Source organism: Anser cygnoides, chromosome 9 (genome assembly GCF_040182565.1).
Source record: "Anser cygnoides isolate HZ-2024a breed goose chromosome 9, Taihu_goose_T2T_genome, whole genome shotgun sequence".
NCBI classification, from domain to species: domain Eukaryota; kingdom Metazoa; phylum Chordata; class Aves; order Anseriformes; family Anatidae; genus Anser; species Anser cygnoides.
In genome coordinates, this window is record NC_089881.1 from 18,009,904 (window position 1) to 18,028,539 (window position 18,636).

General features: G+C 38.1%; 1 protein-coding gene and 1 long non-coding RNA gene across 5 annotated transcripts in view; one reads left to right on the plus strand and one right to left on the minus strand.

The window, feature by feature from the left end:
* LOC136791479 (uncharacterized) overlaps positions 1–18,636 on the minus strand; it is a 121,008-nt gene that overhangs the window by 90,079 nt on the left and 12,293 nt on the right. The window lies entirely within an intron of this gene.
* On the plus strand, positions 499–16,700 carry KNG1 (kininogen 1). Its single transcript, XM_013174858.3, has 10 exons — positions 499–986; positions 3,495–3,605; positions 4,582–4,666; positions 6,908–7,080; positions 8,754–8,861; positions 10,051–10,132; positions 11,223–11,395; positions 12,813–12,920; positions 13,869–13,958; positions 15,429–16,700. Exons 1-10 carry the CDS (start codon positions 792–794, stop codon positions 16,161–16,163), a joined length of 1,860 nt encoding a protein of 619 aa, XP_013030312.3. The 5' UTR covers positions 499–791; the 3' UTR covers positions 16,164–16,700.

An 18,636-nucleotide genomic window follows, 5' to 3' on the forward strand; every position in this document is an offset into this window, starting at 1 on the left:
CTTCACTGCCAACAAGTGCCAGATGTTCCCAGCCAGCTCTAATTCTGGCTCTGCCCAATACAGGCAACATTCCTGAAGCCCTTGTTCTAAGGCATCATTTTCCCATCTGTAATGACAACAAAACATTATGAAGACTGGCTAAAGCATGATCCAATGGTAGCCTCCACATGATGGCAAAGACAGTCACTTCCAAAAGCAGGGTGAAGGATGAGGGTTATCAGCTGCTGTTGAAGAGTTATGTGACCTTTAATGATGTGCATCTGTCCAAAGACTTATTTTACTTATGTTCTGACTTCTTGGAACTATTGCAGTGTGAGCACTAAACACCTATAAAATTTACAGTGCTGTTGTCTAGAACTAGAACTTCATTACCTTTGCGACCTTCTTGGGTGTTTTATGTAAACCCCCTAAAATTCTTAGCGAGTAGCAGTTTTGGTGTTAAAATAAAGGCCAGAAAGCCACAAACACTGCTTTCTCCTTTGCTCAGGGGTCATTGTGCTTCATCTAAACCCACGTCCAGCTGCAGCCAGTTAGCTGTTATCTTGATGGCAGGTGGATAACCTTAGTGTCATTCTGGTGACCACACAAAGTTTGTTTAGAGAAACTCAGAAGTTTATTTGCAGTATAAACAGGGCACGATGAGAACTAACCAACCCCAGCAACTGCTCATTCTGTTTACTTTGCTATTGGTCCTGAAAAACAGAAGAGGTAACTAAATCCTTGTCAGGCATTCCTTTTCCATTTGCTTTTTAACAACCCTTCTCATTCAGGGCACCTTTTTTTGTCCAGTTATGAAACCTTTCATTGTGCTAGCACTCTGCTGTAGTTTTCTTTCTAGCAGAGCCACCCCTCTTCCATTTGAGTTTTTGGACTGTGATAACCCTGATGTCTTCGAAGCTGTTGACACAGCACTGAAGAAATATAATGGAGACAGCACTTCTGGTAATCAGTTTGCTCTGTACATGGTGATGGAAGCCAAGAGAACAGTAAGTAGACTTCACAAAAAAAGCATGTTGGAATTGTTTATGCGCTCTGAATCAGATTTGCTCCATCTCATTCACAAAATATAGCAAGCGTGACAGCAATGTGTCTTGCAAAAAAAGTTTAAAAAAATAAAAGCAATGGCTTGCACGGTGAGATATTTGTCACCATGACAAGCAGGGATGTTCTTATCAATGGAGCTGTGGTGCTGGTAAATTGCTTATTAATGCAAGGAGTAGAGAACAGGAAACTTATATCACTAATAAAATGTGTCTTACTTGTCCATTCAGTTTTCTCCTTTCTTTGGGAATCCTACCCCTCTCTATCATCAGTAAGGTTCTTGAGATCAATGGTTATTAAAAAAACCTGGATGTTATCTTGAATTGGGAAGAGCTGGTGTCATGCATAAAAAAAAAAAGAAAGAATGACCCAATAAAGCTCAGCAATACTGTGAATAAATTGTTTGTGAATATTATTTGATTGATGCTAGTCCTGAGTAACAGATGTATCTAAAGGCACTAGGTGATATTTTAGTCAAACAGAGTGACAGCTAAAATTACAGAAGAAAAAAAGAATGAAACATGATCTTTTGCCTGGAGTCCTTCTGTACAAAGTTAATCTAACAAAGAGTATTTACCTCTGAGAGGCATACAAAAATGGTATTACCATAATAATGACAAGCATTACTTTACTTGAAAACAACATTAGCATTTTTTTCTACTGAATTGGGTTTTCAGATGCAAAACACAAGAAACCCAGTGTCAGAAAGAATATTTTGCACTCCAGAGTCACAAGACACTTTTTTTTTTTTTTTTACCCAGATAGAAATTGAGCTCAAAAGGGGACATGAATTGCTAAATGCCTTACAGGAAACCACCCACACCTCCTGGCATCTATCCTCTGGTTTTACTGTTTTCAAAGTGGGGCGATCTTAGCCTGTAGTGACAAAGACTAAAGTCTGTCAAGGCCTTTATAAAATTAATATTAAACAAATGAATAATCCCACTGTTTTCACAGAACTACATGCATCCTCAACAACAGCCAAATGCAAACATCTTTATACTGCAGCTATAACACCGACTTCCTTTTTGCTTCCTTCTATTAGAGCTATAACACTGCTTCCTTCTCCAAAGGACAGATGTTATTTTCAGTATTTTACCTTAAATAACGTTCTATGTTTAAGAATACATATTTATTGCAATTCTTCTTCCCTTCTCTCGATATACTGCCTTTTCTTAAAAGATCTGAGGTGGAAATGAATTATTACTTTGAATCACTGGTCAGACTGTGATGTTAAGAAAAAACAGAGAAAAGGAATCCACAAAAGAGCTTTCTTCATATTGTGCATTCTTTTTTCCAAAAAGGGCATAGATTTTACTCATTGCTAGTCTTGCAATCTTGAATGCATTAATTAAATAGCTGGTTATTACATATTCATGTACATTCATTATTGATAAGGTAATAAAACATAAAAGCTGACTGGTGGAAGACTGAACCTGCCCCAGTTAAAGACATAACTGTTCATAATAATAATGAAATAAACCAACAACAAATAACATGCAGAAACAATATCTTTTCTCACGTGTTTCATTTACTCACTGAACTGATTTATTCCAGATTTAGAAAACTGTAACAGACAACACAATTTGGCTCTTTAAATCCACATCCCAGACAGTATAATCTGATGCAGCTCCATAAATGTCAGTTTACACCTGCTGAGGATTAACTCCATTATATTTCTAGAGACCCTTTCATCCTGTTTTACAGCCTGCAGCCATTACATCGCATACCTCTACTTAGGTATACTACAGAGGTGTAGCAATGCACAACAGGAATTGAAAGAACACAGAATATAATTCTGTCTTCACCTACACCAGTGTAAATACTCCACCCATATCAACTCAGCTTCTCTTTCTTGGTACCACTAAACCAAGAATGATTACTTCATTATCCTTAAATGATACCGCTAGAAGAATTAATATTAAAGTACAGCAATTGCCTGTGTTTGAAATAGTACGCTAGCAGAGCATTTTTAGTGGCAGTAAATTACTAGGAACTTCTGGCTTTGTATGTCCTCTGAAGGAAGAACCACAAATACTGCAGTGTGTTAATGTTCCCTGTAGGCAGAGGCTTACTGCTCTGTTTATGGCGAGGAGAAAATGCCCCCTACTTATTTACCAACATCAGAAATGCTTCCAGTGGTCAGGCTAAACTTTGCTGAATAGTTTGTCTGTATTTCATCTTAGGGAAATCCTGAGGCCACCCCTAAGAGCGGCTCAGCCTTTAATGCCTATAGAAAAACTGCAAGTACAGCCAAAGGCTGGCTCCAGAGCCCACCCTTGCCCCTTTCCCCCAAGTAGGCAGGGCAGCATAAGTACCCTGTTACCGTGATGTGAAGGCAGGCTGGGCATTGCCAGGATAGCATAGTATTTACCCCTCAAAGCTCTTATCTTTTCACTGATGTCCAGATTTATCACTGTGCAAATGATGACTTATATATTGTTTTCATCCAGGTCGGTCCTGACAAACAACTCCACGTGAAATATCGAATACAAGAGACCACTTGTGCCGCTGAGGAGAACAAATTCTGGCAGGACTGTGATTACAAAGCATCTGCAGAAGCAGTAAGTGTCTAACCTCTTTAAAGGTTCTCTGTAGAGAAGCATCAGTATAATGGCCAGGACCGCAGCATCCTGGGAAACAAAACAGAATTTAACTTTGTTAGCTCTGTGGCTTTTGGGAGCTTATAGGACTAAAGTACAGTACAGAACTGTTTACAACCCTGAAGTTAACCACTAATATTTGTGAGTTTACCATTAAAATCCTAAATATCAGCAGAAAGGATCACTTCAGAGGTTCAGTATGAAGGTTCACGATAAATCCAAGAGAAGATACTTGCACAACGAGAGTGTGGGGGCTGTCAGACTCTCTGGTACTTGTGTTTATGTAAACTTGCGTAACCAAACTGTCTTCAGGTTGGCACCAAGAAAACCACTGATATGGAAGCCACTGTGGCAGAACGTTCACCAGAGGGTGGCTAGCAGTGCAAAGCCTGTCTGGCTCATGCCACTACAGAGCACCTAGAGAGGAGGTGCAATCAGGCCTACGTAGCATGCAGGAATGCTACACGTAGCCAGCAGGTCACTCGTATGTCACACTGTACACAATGCAAAGAAAGGGCTGAGAGTGACCACAGCATGTGAATCAATGTGGAATGTCATGATCACTGTTGTATATATTGTATCAGCAGAGAGGAAATTACTTAAATTATGTATTTACCTAGATTTATTCATGAGGATGTGTTCACTTCCTTTATTCTGACTGTAAATTCTTCATTAATTAACACGCATCAACCATGATACAAAGCTAACTTCCAAATTACATGCTCAGTTCATCCCCTGATCTCCTCACAAACAACAAAACAGATCCTTTTCCAGGAACAAAACAGCAAATTTGACATAACTACAAATGTACACATCAACTTGTTTCCCAAACTGAACTTGCAACTGTCAGCTTTGTTCAATAACTAGAGGAATATATAGCACAGTATTTTTCTTCATCAAGCAATCTTAAGACAAATGTTGTCATATGTATTTGCAGAAAACAGGAGAATGCACAGCTCAAGTTCACATTAATAATGTTGAAGGAACAAGTAATGTTTCGCAAGATTGCAAAATTGTTCCAGGTATGTAATTGTTTGGGGACAGCATTCAAAAAGTACATTGACAAATAAGAACGGGGAAAACATCGTACTGAGGCTTTCAGGAAATTTTAAAGGTAGGAGCTCCTCATCATTCTGTTCAGACACTCATAAATCATCTTGCATAAGCAACTACATGTTAAAGGTAAAATTTTCACTCCACTTGTATGCATATATAAACTAAGCCAGTGAAGCAGTGGTAACTTCTGTCTATGGAGACAGCCTTGTTACCTGGTGATCTAAAGTGGCACTTGGGTGTGTAGCAGGTTTCTTCAAACATTAGAATTATACCAGGTTGAAATTAATTTGCTTTAGACCAAAAAGCACATCAGTAACCTAGAGATTAGATACCCCTTATCACACTTCAAAGTTCTGTCCTTACTTATTCAAGTATGAAATTGTACCAGAAATGAATAGGGAAAAAAATTATGACAAAACTGTATCTTAATTTTCTCCAAACTAAAAGTGACGATATCATTTCTGTTAAATCTTACCTAAAGAAAAATCTAGTCCCAACTGAAATTTTCATCTAGTAAATAATAAAATCCAGTAGGGATAGAATCAAGCAAGAGAGAAGGTATACTATCTTTTAGACCTTAACATTGAGTACTACATTTCTTGCCTATAAGACATTCATATATGACTATTATGTTCACATAATAATTTTCTTAATCAAAGAAGTACTTTTCTTTATCAAGTCGCATTGTATGAAAGCTTTGCAACTGAGATCTTTACATATCTATAACTAGCATTCATGTAAGACAAATCCAAGCTAGTTTTAAAATATCCATCTAACTGTGTAACACCGTGACTTCTGAAATGTTTGGCAGCTTATCTCTGGTTTTTGTTCCTTTTTATCTTGTTTAAAGCTACCATGTCTGTACCTACAATCAGTGTCTTTCTAGGAACTGCAGTACACACAAACTCCATGCTCTACTACTGCATAAAGGCCACTTGGTTTCAAATACATTTGTAGGGCAATGGTGACATCTAGTTGCCAACAAAAGGTGCATGAATCTCACAGAGAGTGTATGGGAAATTAGCATTTGGGTATTTTAGTAAGCTAAAAAAACATACATGAATTAAAAAAAAAAAGTCATATCCAGCATAAGAAGCTCATCTCGTTACCACATTATAGCAACTGAAAAAAGCATATACATTTGCTCAGCTTTTACAAAAATGTATAAAAATGTTGAGAACACAATCCTTTTAGAACTGGGTGTACTGTTTTATTATCTTCTTGGTGATTACTCCCTGAAAACAGTGTCATTTTTCTGTAACATATATATATTGACCCTGGACTTGTTCCCTGGCTGGTACAAGCTGGCATAACTCCATTAAAGCCAGTTTTTGCCAGCTGAGGATCAGGCACACAAACTTTATTTCAATTCCACAGAGACCATGCAATGTCCCACTTTGATTCCCAAGCTCACTGAATCATGAAATTAATTTATGTACTGAACTATAAAATTAATTTATGAAAATCCAATCCATGATTACCAGAAAGGAAAGAGAGTTAATAGGATTAGTAGAAGGAAACAGAATCCCCATCAAACTTGCCTATCGACAACCAAGTTGGTTAAGCCTGAGGGTAACACGAAGTGGTAACTGGCAGCCAAAGTGACTAGCAGGGAGAGTTCAGCCAGCAAAGCAGTAGAAAAGCTCATCTACAGTCCCTAAGAAGCTCAAAGTCAGGGCAGTTCACGTGGCTGAGCCAAAACTCTCCTGTCCAAGTCCCCCTCCTGAAACACGGTGAGCACAGGAAGCAGCTGCACACCGCAGGTGAGCTCTGAAGGATCTGAAGAACATCTCTTTTAATTGTGACCTCCACTGATTTCTTCCCTAACTAGATGAGGTGGATGAGGTTAACACCCCTCCTTGTTGGTGCCAAAACTACCTGGAAGGTCTTTCAGAGATCTGATGGCTCCTGAACTCATTTACTCCTCTGAATTAAGTTCTCTGATGGATCCAAATATCATGGATGAAATTTTCCCGTACCGCCACACACAGAAGCAAGCATCTAAATACAGTGAATGTCTTTGCAGGCCCTGAAACATCCTAGATGATTCTGTGAAACTGAAATCTGGGTTTTGCTGATCGCTCTTATTAAAAGCAGGAAAGATTCTTGCTCATTGAACCTTCTCTTTCATTCCCAGACATGAAAAATCAAAACTTCAAGCTTCTTTACACGAAGCCCTGCATGTTTTTTGTTTCTTTCTTTTCCAGTTCCACCCAAGATAACGCTTTCTAAGGCTGTATGTCTTGGATGCTTTCATGATATATCAAGCGACAGCTTACAAGTATCAGAAGTTCTGAAGCGAGCCATTCAGAAGTTCAACAAGCACAGTGGTGAAGTCAACCTCTTTAAACTTGTGGAAATAAAGGAAGCTAAAAGACAGGTCTGTATGGGACTTTTCTCTACATGTTCAAAAAAAAAAAAAGGTATTTTGTTTGTTTTATGTATTCATTTCTGATTTTAAGGTGTTTTACATTTCATAACAGAAGTGAATGGAATGCATATAGAGTGTAGACCGTGTAAATAACTCCATTTGTAAGAAATCAAAAACTGTTACCTACAGAATTTCCAGAGCTGTCAACTTTACAAGCTGATTTTAAACACTTTCTCTGCAGCTGCAATTAACCAATGTTCAGCACCAGTTTGTTTTTATTCAGTGCTGACACAGGCATCTTGTGTCATCTCAGATGTTCTCGAGTATTCCTCTTGGCTTCTCCCTGAAGCTCCAGCAGGAACAGGCCTCTCCTAGGGTCTGTGCCAGCCTGTGCAGATGTCTCGTATGCTCCACAGCCTCTCAAACAGTAGCAGGCACCTACATTTTGGCAATGCAATAGGACCCGTATGTCAGTAGCTGATATCCACTATAGGATAGCTAAACCAAATAAAGGAAAAAATGTATGTGAAAAACAAGAAGTCAGCATGTCACTGGCTGAAGGATTTCTGCACAGAGGAATATCTGCTTTGCAAGAAATGAATGCTCAGGTCGCAGAAATTCCTTGTTATCTAGTATTCCATGCAACAGTTATTTCCCCATGAAAGGCTCTCCTGGTGTGATGTTGCTAGAAAGCAAAGCCTCTAATTTGTTTTTTAACTAGCTTATAATAACCTGACACCAGCTACAAACCATTTTCTTTGAAGGTGTACATATTTGCTTAGCCAAAAAGCATCTTCTAGTCTCATGTCAATTTGACCCATGATTTAATTCACAGTTCTTCCTTTATTTACTGATGGCAATGATCCTCTTAGCTGAAAGACAAGCTTACACAAGACTTAAGCCATATGACCAAATGTCACAGAGACTGCAATTCAGCAGCTGGAAATTAAGCTATCATGTCATTTCTGGCCAAGAGAGACTAGTCAGAGCCCTCTACTTTAACTGATCTGTGATGGAAAGCATCTACATTTGATTCTTATTTCCCTTTTTTTAATCCAATACTACCTGACACAACACTCTGACATGGAGACATTCCATGGGTGAGGATCAATAGCCACAGTGAGGGAAACAGAACTGCTTCCTGAAGAGAAAATGAAAAGAGGTCAAAAATCAGGACAAAAAAGGAAAAGGGGAAAAAGCCCAAAGCAGACAGAATTACAAGTAGATGACAAATGCAGGACACTCAATAACAAACGATGCCAGCAGTGTAAAGTTACATTATTCACATACTATTTTACTATGTCACCTACTCAGGAACACGGGAACTGCCAAGCTGCGTTAGTGCAGTCATCCATCTAGAGCAACTTCCCGTCACTGGGAGTAATAAGGAACAGATTCTTGGGAGGAAAGTGCATGGAACCATGCATTACAAGGCTGCAGGCCTGCCAGAAGCAGGATCTGAATACAAACTGCATTTCTAATTACTACATGACTTTGTTTACTTCCTGTATCACAAGGACAACACTTTTTGGGTTTGTTTTTGCCATGAGCACTGTATGGCTCAATGTGATTCGATGGGTGGAAGGGTGGTGTTGCTTTCTTTGCTGATTGAATTTAATAGTTTAACTTCCACCTTTGTATTAGTTTACATAACACAGATATCTCCTAAATATCTGTTCCAGGTGGTAGCTGGATGGAATTACATAATCAAATATGAAATCAAGGAGACGAATTGCTCCAAAGCACAATTTCAAGAGTTAACTAAAGAGTGCAAAACCATTTCTAGAGGCGTAAGTAATCTTCAAAACCTGTTTATCACAAAAATATCATATTAAAAAATAATGGTTGAGGCCTGACTCAAATACGTATTTATATTTTATTTATATGTATTTTTAAGTCTTACTTAGCTAATGAAGTTTAAATCCAGGTTTATAGATAACTGTCTATAAACTACAAGGCAGACATTTTCATGGATGACATTTTCAAGTATCTTAGCCCTAAGATCCTGAATCGCAACAGCCAGCTCAGTGCCTAGCATGGCGTTAGGATGGGTTTCTCCATGTGCGCCACTTTACATTTCTCTACATTAATTTCCTTCTGCCAGGTCAAAACTCTGTGACACCCAGCTCTTGAATTCCTGCCTTTGTGAGACTGATCGTTAGCCCTATGCTGTTTTGTGTGTCTTAACTGGTTATTTATCCATGCAAGGGCCTTTCTTCTTATTCTACAGTTAATTTGTTTCCTTTAGAGTCTTTGATAAGTGACTTCATTAAAACTTCTCTGAAACCATAAGCACACATTATCAACAAGGTAGGTCTCTACCCACTTTTGTCGATCCTTTTGAAGAACTTGGACAAATCTACAAAATACAACCTTTGTCTACAACAATAAAACCGACTCCCTTTGATGTATTCATGCCCCTTAATTCTTTCCTTATTCTAATTTCTAAGATTTTGAAGGGTACAGACATAAGTTTTATGGGTTTATGACATGTAAAAAAGAACAGGATCACTTTTTTTTTTTTTCCTTCCAGCCCTAAAATACCACGGCAATCTTAAGCACATCATCTACCACAATTCCCTTAGAGCACTGGGATGAATACAAGCAGGCCCAGAAACTCAGTAGTGTTTGATTTGTTAGTTGTGTAATCTTCCTTTTGGTTTTTACAGTTCGAGACAAATTCCAGTGAGTTCTCCATAAAACAGGATTCCGTTTGTAAACCTCTTCCTTTCTTTGGAATACATACAGATAGTTCCTTCATCTTCTCCTTTATGGTTTTAATTTCTCTGAGTGGTCCTTTTAAACCCTGATCATTTATTGGCTGTGCAAATTGTCTGTCAGGCTGCTTGCTCCCAGTATATCGAAGGAAGGATTTATCAGCAGTATGCTTGACTTACTCTGTTAGCAAGAAGCTATTAGGATGTTAGCTTATTCATTATTTCCAAATAATAATGACTTTTTTTTTTTTTTTAATTCCAGCGTATAGGTAAATGTGATGCCAAAGCTTATGAAAATATTCAGGCAGAGATTGTAGATGTTGCAAGCCAGTGCAAGTTCCCAGGTATGTAACTGGTGTGACCAGTTCTGAAAATTCTACAATTTTATTGTTTTTCATAGTCATAAAAGATAAAAGCGCAAGTGATAAGAACAGATAATAACAAGAAAAGCAATTATTCTGAGATAAAAACGGCATCGCCTCTTAATGAAGTATTACCATGGAATGTTTTTGACTTCCTACAAGTATTTCATATGCAAATGAAAGTTTTATTTTATCATTTGTGTACTGCCCTATTGCTATGACATGGCGCTGCCTGCTGACTCTCAGATATAAACTCAGAGTATTGCTTCCTACAAAAATTACTTCCTTCTCTATCACAAATACAACCAAGTTAAAATCACGTTAAATAAGTAACTCCACCTAACCTTCCGAAGAGCTCTAATGTATTCTTTTGAAAGGCAACGGAGCTGCGGACTTTAAGACATTGTCCAAAATTGGTAATTCAGCTATCGATACTACCATTATTTATTTCCTACTGAATACTTATACTTAAATTTCATACATTAGAGGTTGTCTTCTTTTCCTCCGGTAAGTAAGCTACTTAGAATTTTAAGTTCATTACAATCACACCCCCAGATGGTTTTCTTACTGCCACTTTTTCCTGCAGCCATCTATTTGGACACAGATTGTGACAGCTTCAGAGCTTTAGAACAGGGAGTACAGCATTACTCTATGCAGTAAGTGCTGCATTCTCACCCGTTACCCATTGGTTTGCTTTTCTCCCATAAATTATAACGATATTCCTCAACACAGCCATTCATTGCCAATATCATGCACCACTTGTTTTCCCTGCTTCAGGTTCTTCCATACATGTAGCTGTTCCCTGCCTTTATTTGCTAGCTATCTGCAGTCAGTACACACAATTCTTGTTTCTCTGTTACGTATCCAATGTGACACTAAGTGCTCTTTGAGATAACCAATATATAATGACATTGATCATATAAAACACAACTCTGTTTTGGCTTAATTTGATAGAATCAAATCTGAAGTTTGCTAGAAGGCAGGGGTTTAAGAATAACTGTTTTTCCCAGCCTATATCTATTTATGTTGAAACTTCTGTTCCTTAGATCTGAAATCTGTTGGTTTCTTGCAGCTGAAGACGTGGTAAATCCTCCCACTCTCATTTGTCCTGGTTGTCCAAGGGCTATCCCCAACGACAGTCCAGAACTGAAGGAACTGCTGGAGGTTTCTATGAAGAAGTATAACTCAGAGACCAATGATGACTTCTACTATAAAGCTGGAGCAATAGCATCAGCAACAGTGCAGGTTGGGACTCACTCTTCCTGTTAGAACTGATTCTCCATATACCACAGAAATGAAGAACAGACATGGCAGTGTTACTGGTCTGAACTAAGTGTTAGCTAACATTAATATTTCAACTTCAAATAATGTTGATCTCTATATTTTGATATGCATGGTAACTGAGGGATCTACACACTTTTTCTGGTGAAATTTAATCGACCTTGGCTTGGATTGAAACATCTCCAGTCCTTGATTTTTTTTTTCTTTAAACATAATTGTTGCCTATCGGATTTCTGTATCAGTACCCCTTTTAATCAGCCTTTGTGACATTCCATAGACTTTTTAAAAGTAGAAAAGATTTATTAGGCAAAAACTACTCCACAACACCAATACTCTGTATGTTATTTTAGGCATCGTCTACAGTAGCTGTAAGCTCCAAGAAATGGGGCTTCCCAATTCCCCTCATAAATCTGTTATTTCATACACTAATTCTGCTGCTAATAATACTCCAACTAGGCTCACAAGAAAACACCTCTGCAATAACAAGATACACAGATAAATCCAGCTAAAGAACAAGAAACCACGAGGATAATACTGGTCAGCATTTCTGTTTGCCTACTTTACTGTCCCAACATATCAAAACAGAGGTTTAGGAAAGAACTGAAGATAAAACAGTGGAGAAGTTCAGAAAATACTTTCTTGAGAACTTCTCATGAGCATGAGCAGTACCACCGGAGAATGCACTAGAAGCATACATAAGTTTTCCTGAATAACTTACCTTACTAATAACAATTCTGCTTTTTCATCATTTAAACATTTTTTCCTTCTCATGTTTCATATCATGATCAGTATTAACACACATAATTTTTAATAAGGGACTTAAAAAGACAATTTCATGTTTTTCCTGCTGTCTCTATAGCAAGATACGTTATCTCAGGCTGTGTAAAAATACTAAGACAGCTCGTACCAGGCACACTCTTCGAACAATAAGGTTTCTCTCCTTAATACATTTGGCAAATGCATTTATTTTCAACTGAGCCTGTTCACCACGCACTTCATTTTACTAACATTCAACTCTTCTTACATCATATTTGGCTCCCTGCAATAGTGTCTCTAATGATTTCATTTGTTATTAATAAATTACGACAGGCATCCAATAAAACAAAGCCAAAACTGTGGGCCCGTTATTCTGACCTCTCTCTCCCTCCTACAGTTGCTATGCTGGAATTTCTGAGAATGGGAACTGGAATAAATATGTGAGTTGATTAGAAGCAGACAGGTTTGCTGTCAAATATTTTAATATTGTTCTTAACATATGTTGTCCCAGGGGTCAGGTCTTATAGACTACAAGTAGTATAAGCTTGTAGAAAGCCATCTTTTCTCTGAACCCTTTTCAGTAAAAATGCCTTTACCACAGAAAGCCTTCTTGCTGATTTTTCAGGTGGTTGCAGGACAAAACTACCGTCTAACGTTTGGAGCCCAGAAGACAAACTGTTCAAAGAAAGAGTTTGAAAAGCTTCATGAAAACTGTGAAGCCACAACAGACAGTGTAAGTAATGAGGATGTTGACAATTGTAATGTTCCTAATGGACAAATTCATTTGCACGTGAACTGGTAAGCACATGAAGTAAACTCACATCTGATCCCGATTCCTGTTACCTCTCCCCATAAATTTTTGCTTCAACATGGATACCTTCCAGTGTTTGTAACTCCAAACCAGTGACAATGGCAGTAAAACATGAAGCTTAAACTGAGTCACTCCAACTGCAGTATTGTAGTGCTCACTGTAAAGCAAAAGGGACTTTATTATGATATTAAAGAATCAAAGAAAGGAGGTTATTGCGATAAAAAAATGACTGCAATGCTCCTGAACCTGTGGCACTTTCAGCTGAGGAAAGCAGGAGATTTTAGTGTTACTGGTGCACAAAGGAATTATGCTTCTGGAGTACGTGCTGCTGATAATTTAGAAAATCTGTTCCAGACACTGGAAAGCAATGTTGATAAGCCCAGAAAAACATTATTGAAGGAGCTATTTGGGAAAGAAAAGCCTTATTTCCACTTCTTTTTCCCACCATATGAACAGTGCTTACCTCCGAGAGTTAAAACTGTTAGTACAGCTGGCATTACCTAGAAAAAAAATTGCTTCTCCCTCCTCCTCCCCAGTTTCCTGAAATTTCAGTAGAGGTAATACGATCATCAAACAGTATTTGTTAGGAATATCTTGAAGATTAAATAATGCTCCAAAAGTGCTGGGCATGAACAACCCAGTCTTTTAAGATCCAATCTCCAATCCAAAGCTGAATGCATCCTATAACCTCAAAAAGCTAAGCAGTTATCTGTCTCAATACAGACCTCTCCATCACTAAGACAGATTTCACTGATATCCAAGTACAATTTCTAGTATTTAAAAGTATTATTAAAAATTAATATTTTTGTGTGCACTCCTCTTTTCTGTTGTTGCCTTAAGATGCTTTTTTGTTTTGTGTTTTGTCAACAGCCACCATTGTACTGTGAAGCACAAATTTATGTGGTCCCATGGCAGAATACAACCTCTGCCAAGGTTAACTGCTCTGAAGGCCAGCCAATGGTATGATTACTTATGATAATTGGTAATGAAGAGAATAGAACAAAGACAGACATTAAATTATTTCCCCATTCCAAATGATCCCCTATTTTGTACCAAAAATAAAGGAATACATTGTTCTTTTAAAGACCTCAGCAATGCCACTCTCTTCCCTCTCGCCCTCTAACCTCAGCAACTTGTGACATCAAAGTCAGTTTTGCCACAACATGAGACAGTGGACAACAGTGATTACAGAAATACAAACAAAAGGCAACAGGGCAGTGAGAACATTGTTGACTGCTCCTATGCGTTATCACTTAAGTTCTGAAGTAGTGAGCCCCATCAACTTCTTTGAATTATTATTTGTAATGCATTGCCAAAAACATATTTGATTGCAGGTTTTTGTTTGTTTTTAAATAAATCCAGGGATCCTCATGCTCCCTGATCAAGAGAGAAGACATACTGAATAAAGTGAAACTAATTAACCTGCATTTGTATTCAGCAACTTCACTCTGCTCAGAACCTTCATAACTATCTATTCATTCATTATATATCAACTAATAAATGGATCTCTTTTGTTTCCATTAAAATATTGTAGCCATAACAACTTTGAAATTTAGCTCCACCCTAAACAACCCTGATTTGCAGTTAGATAAGGATCAGACACTTTGGCGGTCAGAAACAAAACCCATGTTTCCACCAGGCATTCAGTCTTCACCTTTCAGTGGAACACTGATGGAGGAAAAGAGATTACTCAGTAACAAATAAGTTTTTTAGTGTTAACCTGCATGTATTATTTCTAAGCGATCCTATGAAATTCGTAAGTCAAATCAAGAAAAACTGCATAGCTACATTTCATATGACAAAATGACACAGATCATTTGTATATTCTTGCACTTAGACTATACAGAGATGTGTCAAACTTCAGAATAAATTGTTTTTATATGTTAAAATGTTATACTTTAACACCAGCAGGGAAACTTAGTCCTAGAAATCAACTGTATTATTCATAAATTAAAACAAATACACATACTTATGTGTGCTCCTCTCCGTAGCATCATTCCCATGTTAAGTTGGCAGAATTTCATAGAATCATAGAATGGCTTGGGTTGGAAAGGACCTTAAAAAGCACCCAGTCCCAACCCCCTTGCCATGGGCAGGGACGCCACCCGCTAGATTAGGTTGCTCAGGGCCACGTCCAGCCTGGTCTTGAACACCTCCAGGGATGGGGCATCCACAGCTTCTCTGGGCTAAGTGGTAAATAAATTGTACTTTTATTATAGAGCTGTTAAAATACTCTGGAGTTACTGGGGAGGATATTCATATTTTCATGCTTATTACAGATAGAAAAGATTATTAAGTTTGCTGGAAAAATCTAATAACATGTTTTTGATAATTGACTTGTGTATTGCAATTAGGCTCTGAATTCCCCAAATCTGAAGCTATTGCTCTTGTTTGTGTAACGAATACAGCTAATACTGCAATGTTTTTTAGACTACACTTCTACGAAGGCCTCCAGGATTCACTCCTTTCCGAAGCTTTGCTGCGCTAGAACACGTGGATCAAACTCCATCATCTGATAGAAATGAAGAAGAAAGTCAAGCACCTGGCAAAGAAACAAAAGATGATGGAGAGCAGCAAGAAGGCGAAGGTGAACCTGAGCATAAACACAGGCATAAACATGGGCATAAGCACGGTCATAAGCATGGGCATAAGCATGGGCATGGATTTAAAAAGGATGATGAGTCTGCCAAAAGGCACAGGCAGGAAACTGACTGTGGGCACAGAACCAGCCACGGGTGTAGGCATCGAAAAAACAGTAAAAATGGTAAACATAAACATCCCAAATCTGAATCTTCTGAGGAATCCAGTGAAAGGGTTTTTAATCAAAAGGAAACCTTCCCACCACCCAGTGCTGAAACAGCATCAGAGTTAGTTAACTCAGGGGTTGCAGGAACGGAAACTGGTACTCCTGCAGAACCAGTAGATCTTCCTTATATGTTTTTATTTGAGGGGTTGCCAGATCGCCCAGAATCTCCTCTCCCCAGATGTCCTGGAAAACCCTGGAAATCAATTGTGGACCCTCCAGTTCCTTCTAGCTTTCCCAGAGAATTCACAATTGAGGATCTCTTGCCTTCTGCTGTAGAAAACGTCAATCCTACAACAGAAACCTCTGCGCCTCCCCAAAATGAAGAGAGGAGCTTTGATCTTTCAGACGCTTTACCATAGTTCAAGTATTGTTGGATCCTCTCTGGAAGTGATACAGAGAAAAACAGAAAATTATTGCCTTTTGAGATTTATAAGATCTAAGAGGCAAAAGCTCCTGTTCTTTTAGCTAAGATACTCGTGTAGGTCACCAGCGCTTCTAGGGACCTAAGACCATATATAAATACTTCGAGTTTGCATATCTTTTGCATATTTGACAAAAACATAAATCAGGTGTGGCACCAATGATTCAGAACCAGTCTAGCAAAGGGACCTGGCAAGTCAACAGCCTTCTGCTGTAGAAGTTACAATCACGACTATCTCGCCTGCCTCACGTTGCTGGAAGCACACAGTCAACCACTGCATCACTTCTCACTGTATTAGGTTTAAAACAATTACACAAAAAATTTGGAAACTACATGAAAAATCTCAACAAAGTATGTGTAAGACAAAAGCAAGCCAACGTAATGCCAGGATGCCTTTCTTAGATATCTGAAATAATATTTCTCTAATTTCCTGAAGTGTATCTTTTAAAAAAGAAAATAAAATAAAGGAACCTGTTTCACCTGTCAGTTTCTTGACTCGAAGCAATATTGCCAGCAGTCCATCACTAGCAGGCTGTTCTGCTGAATAAGGTAATGGGGAAAGCTGAGAGAATCCTCAATAAAGCCGTTCTGTTATTCTCTGTGCATAGTATGTTAACTGCACAGCAGAGGCCTGCTGAGTGAGATTTTCAGGTGGCAGAGGTGCACAAACATTACAGATCAGATGACAGAACCGCAAACACTTAAGTTATCTAAAATTTGTCTACCTTCTTCCACTATAAGAGTGTGCTTTATTTAGAATAGAAAATTCAGCCCAGTCTCTGAATACCTATCAAAGTCTGAGATTTTGGTGGAATACATAAACTAAAAACCAAATATTTCCAGCAAATTAAAATGCATTTTCACAGTGTATGGATCCAATAACTCACTCGGCTGAAAAAACACCCCACAATAAATAGACAAATAAATGATTTAATGCTAGATCAGTTTACCAGTTAGAACCACTATGCAGTCACATAAAAAGTTATCGAAAAGGTCAGGTGCTACAAATGGTAACTGGAAACAGGAGATAAGAGCAAAAGGGAAAAAAAAAAAAGGCAAAAAGTCTTCTGCAGGAGGTATTTCTAATCATGACAGGTCAGACCCCTACAAATCACAGAACTGAACTCATACTTTCTGAAACCAAACGTTCCCTGACATTGTAAACACACTTCCCCTCTCCTGGGCCTGGTTCCTCCAGATGTAAACAAACTGGTGTTATTTCCCTAGCTCACGTGGTAGGTATGCACACTGTGATCAGAAGAACTCTGCCTATCTGATAGGAAGAGTCATTGAGGAAGAATCTGTACGATTTTGCATACACGTTTTTTTTTCTTCTTTCTAATTAATTGTATTAAAAGTCCCATAAAAATGGTATTTAAGAAGTCATGATACCCATAATTAAAAAATGTCATTCTGAATATAAATTCAGTCTGGTTAGATCTAAACTTTTGTTTAATTCAGTTTAATTGGCCACCATATAGGTATCTATTAGATAATTATCTGTCATGACAGGTGATATATGATCAGAAACACTTATGAACTCCAAGATCTATTGCTAATCAGCTCCTGTAATTTTTTCATTCATTCCTTTCCTTGCAGGATAAAATGCAAAGTCTATCTTGTCTTTTTGGCACATGACAAGTACTAAATTTATAGAGTTATACAAAGGAAAGTCTTGAAAGTTATGTCATTTTATTCTTTTTTTTTTTTTTCCTGAATATTGACTAGGATAATTCTGGCTATAACTGAGAATTCTTTGCATATGCTATACTATTAAAAAGAATATAAGTTCTGAACAGTTTATCTTTAAGAATGAGAAGACAGTCAGAGCCTTGGCATATTCTCCCTACAGAGGCATGGATACATGGCCAGAAGTCGTGAAGCAGAGATTGAGTGGCCAGAGCAGGATAATATAAACCTGGACTCTTCACTGCCTTGAATTTAGCATAGTGATAATGAAAGGTTTCATTAATGTTTAATGCAAATAAGTCAATTTCAATTCTGACTTCTTGTTTTTATAATGTTCAAAAATCATTACTTGAAAAAAAAAAATCACTCTGGACTAGAAATCAGTGCACAAGTCTAAACATTTTGAAACAGTATGTGCTGACAGTTTGAGGATGGAACACTCCAATTTCTCACTGACGTGCTCCCACAGAAGGTTTTAATTGTAACAGAACAGTACTTTCTGGTGGAAAAATACGCTGTCAGAAAGTTACTGACCCAGCTTGTTTCAGACCTGCTGCTGAAAAGCTCTGCAAAACCACCAGTTTCTTCCACTGTTGCTGTCACTGGAGCTCTCTTCGTCCAGTGCACCCCAACGCTTAACAAGTACTTTTCTCCTCGGCCAGCAGATGGCAGATTTTCTGCTGCAGTAAAATCCCTGATCCCCAAATGCGATCTCCAAATTA

Bases quoted from the DNA above. Each gene is read 5' to 3' on its own strand.
- KNG1 (XM_013174858.3), top strand. From the start codon at position 792: ATGAAACCTTTCATTGTGCTAGCACTCTGCTGTAGTTTTCTTTCTAGC. The intron at 987-3,494 runs GTAAGTAGACTT...GTTTTCATCCAG, and splicing joins TGATGGAAGCCAAGAGAACA to GTCGGTCCTGACAAACAACT. The intron at 3,606-4,581 runs GTAAGTGTCTAA...ATGTATTTGCAG, and splicing joins ACAAAGCATCTGCAGAAGCA to AAAACAGGAGAATGCACAGC.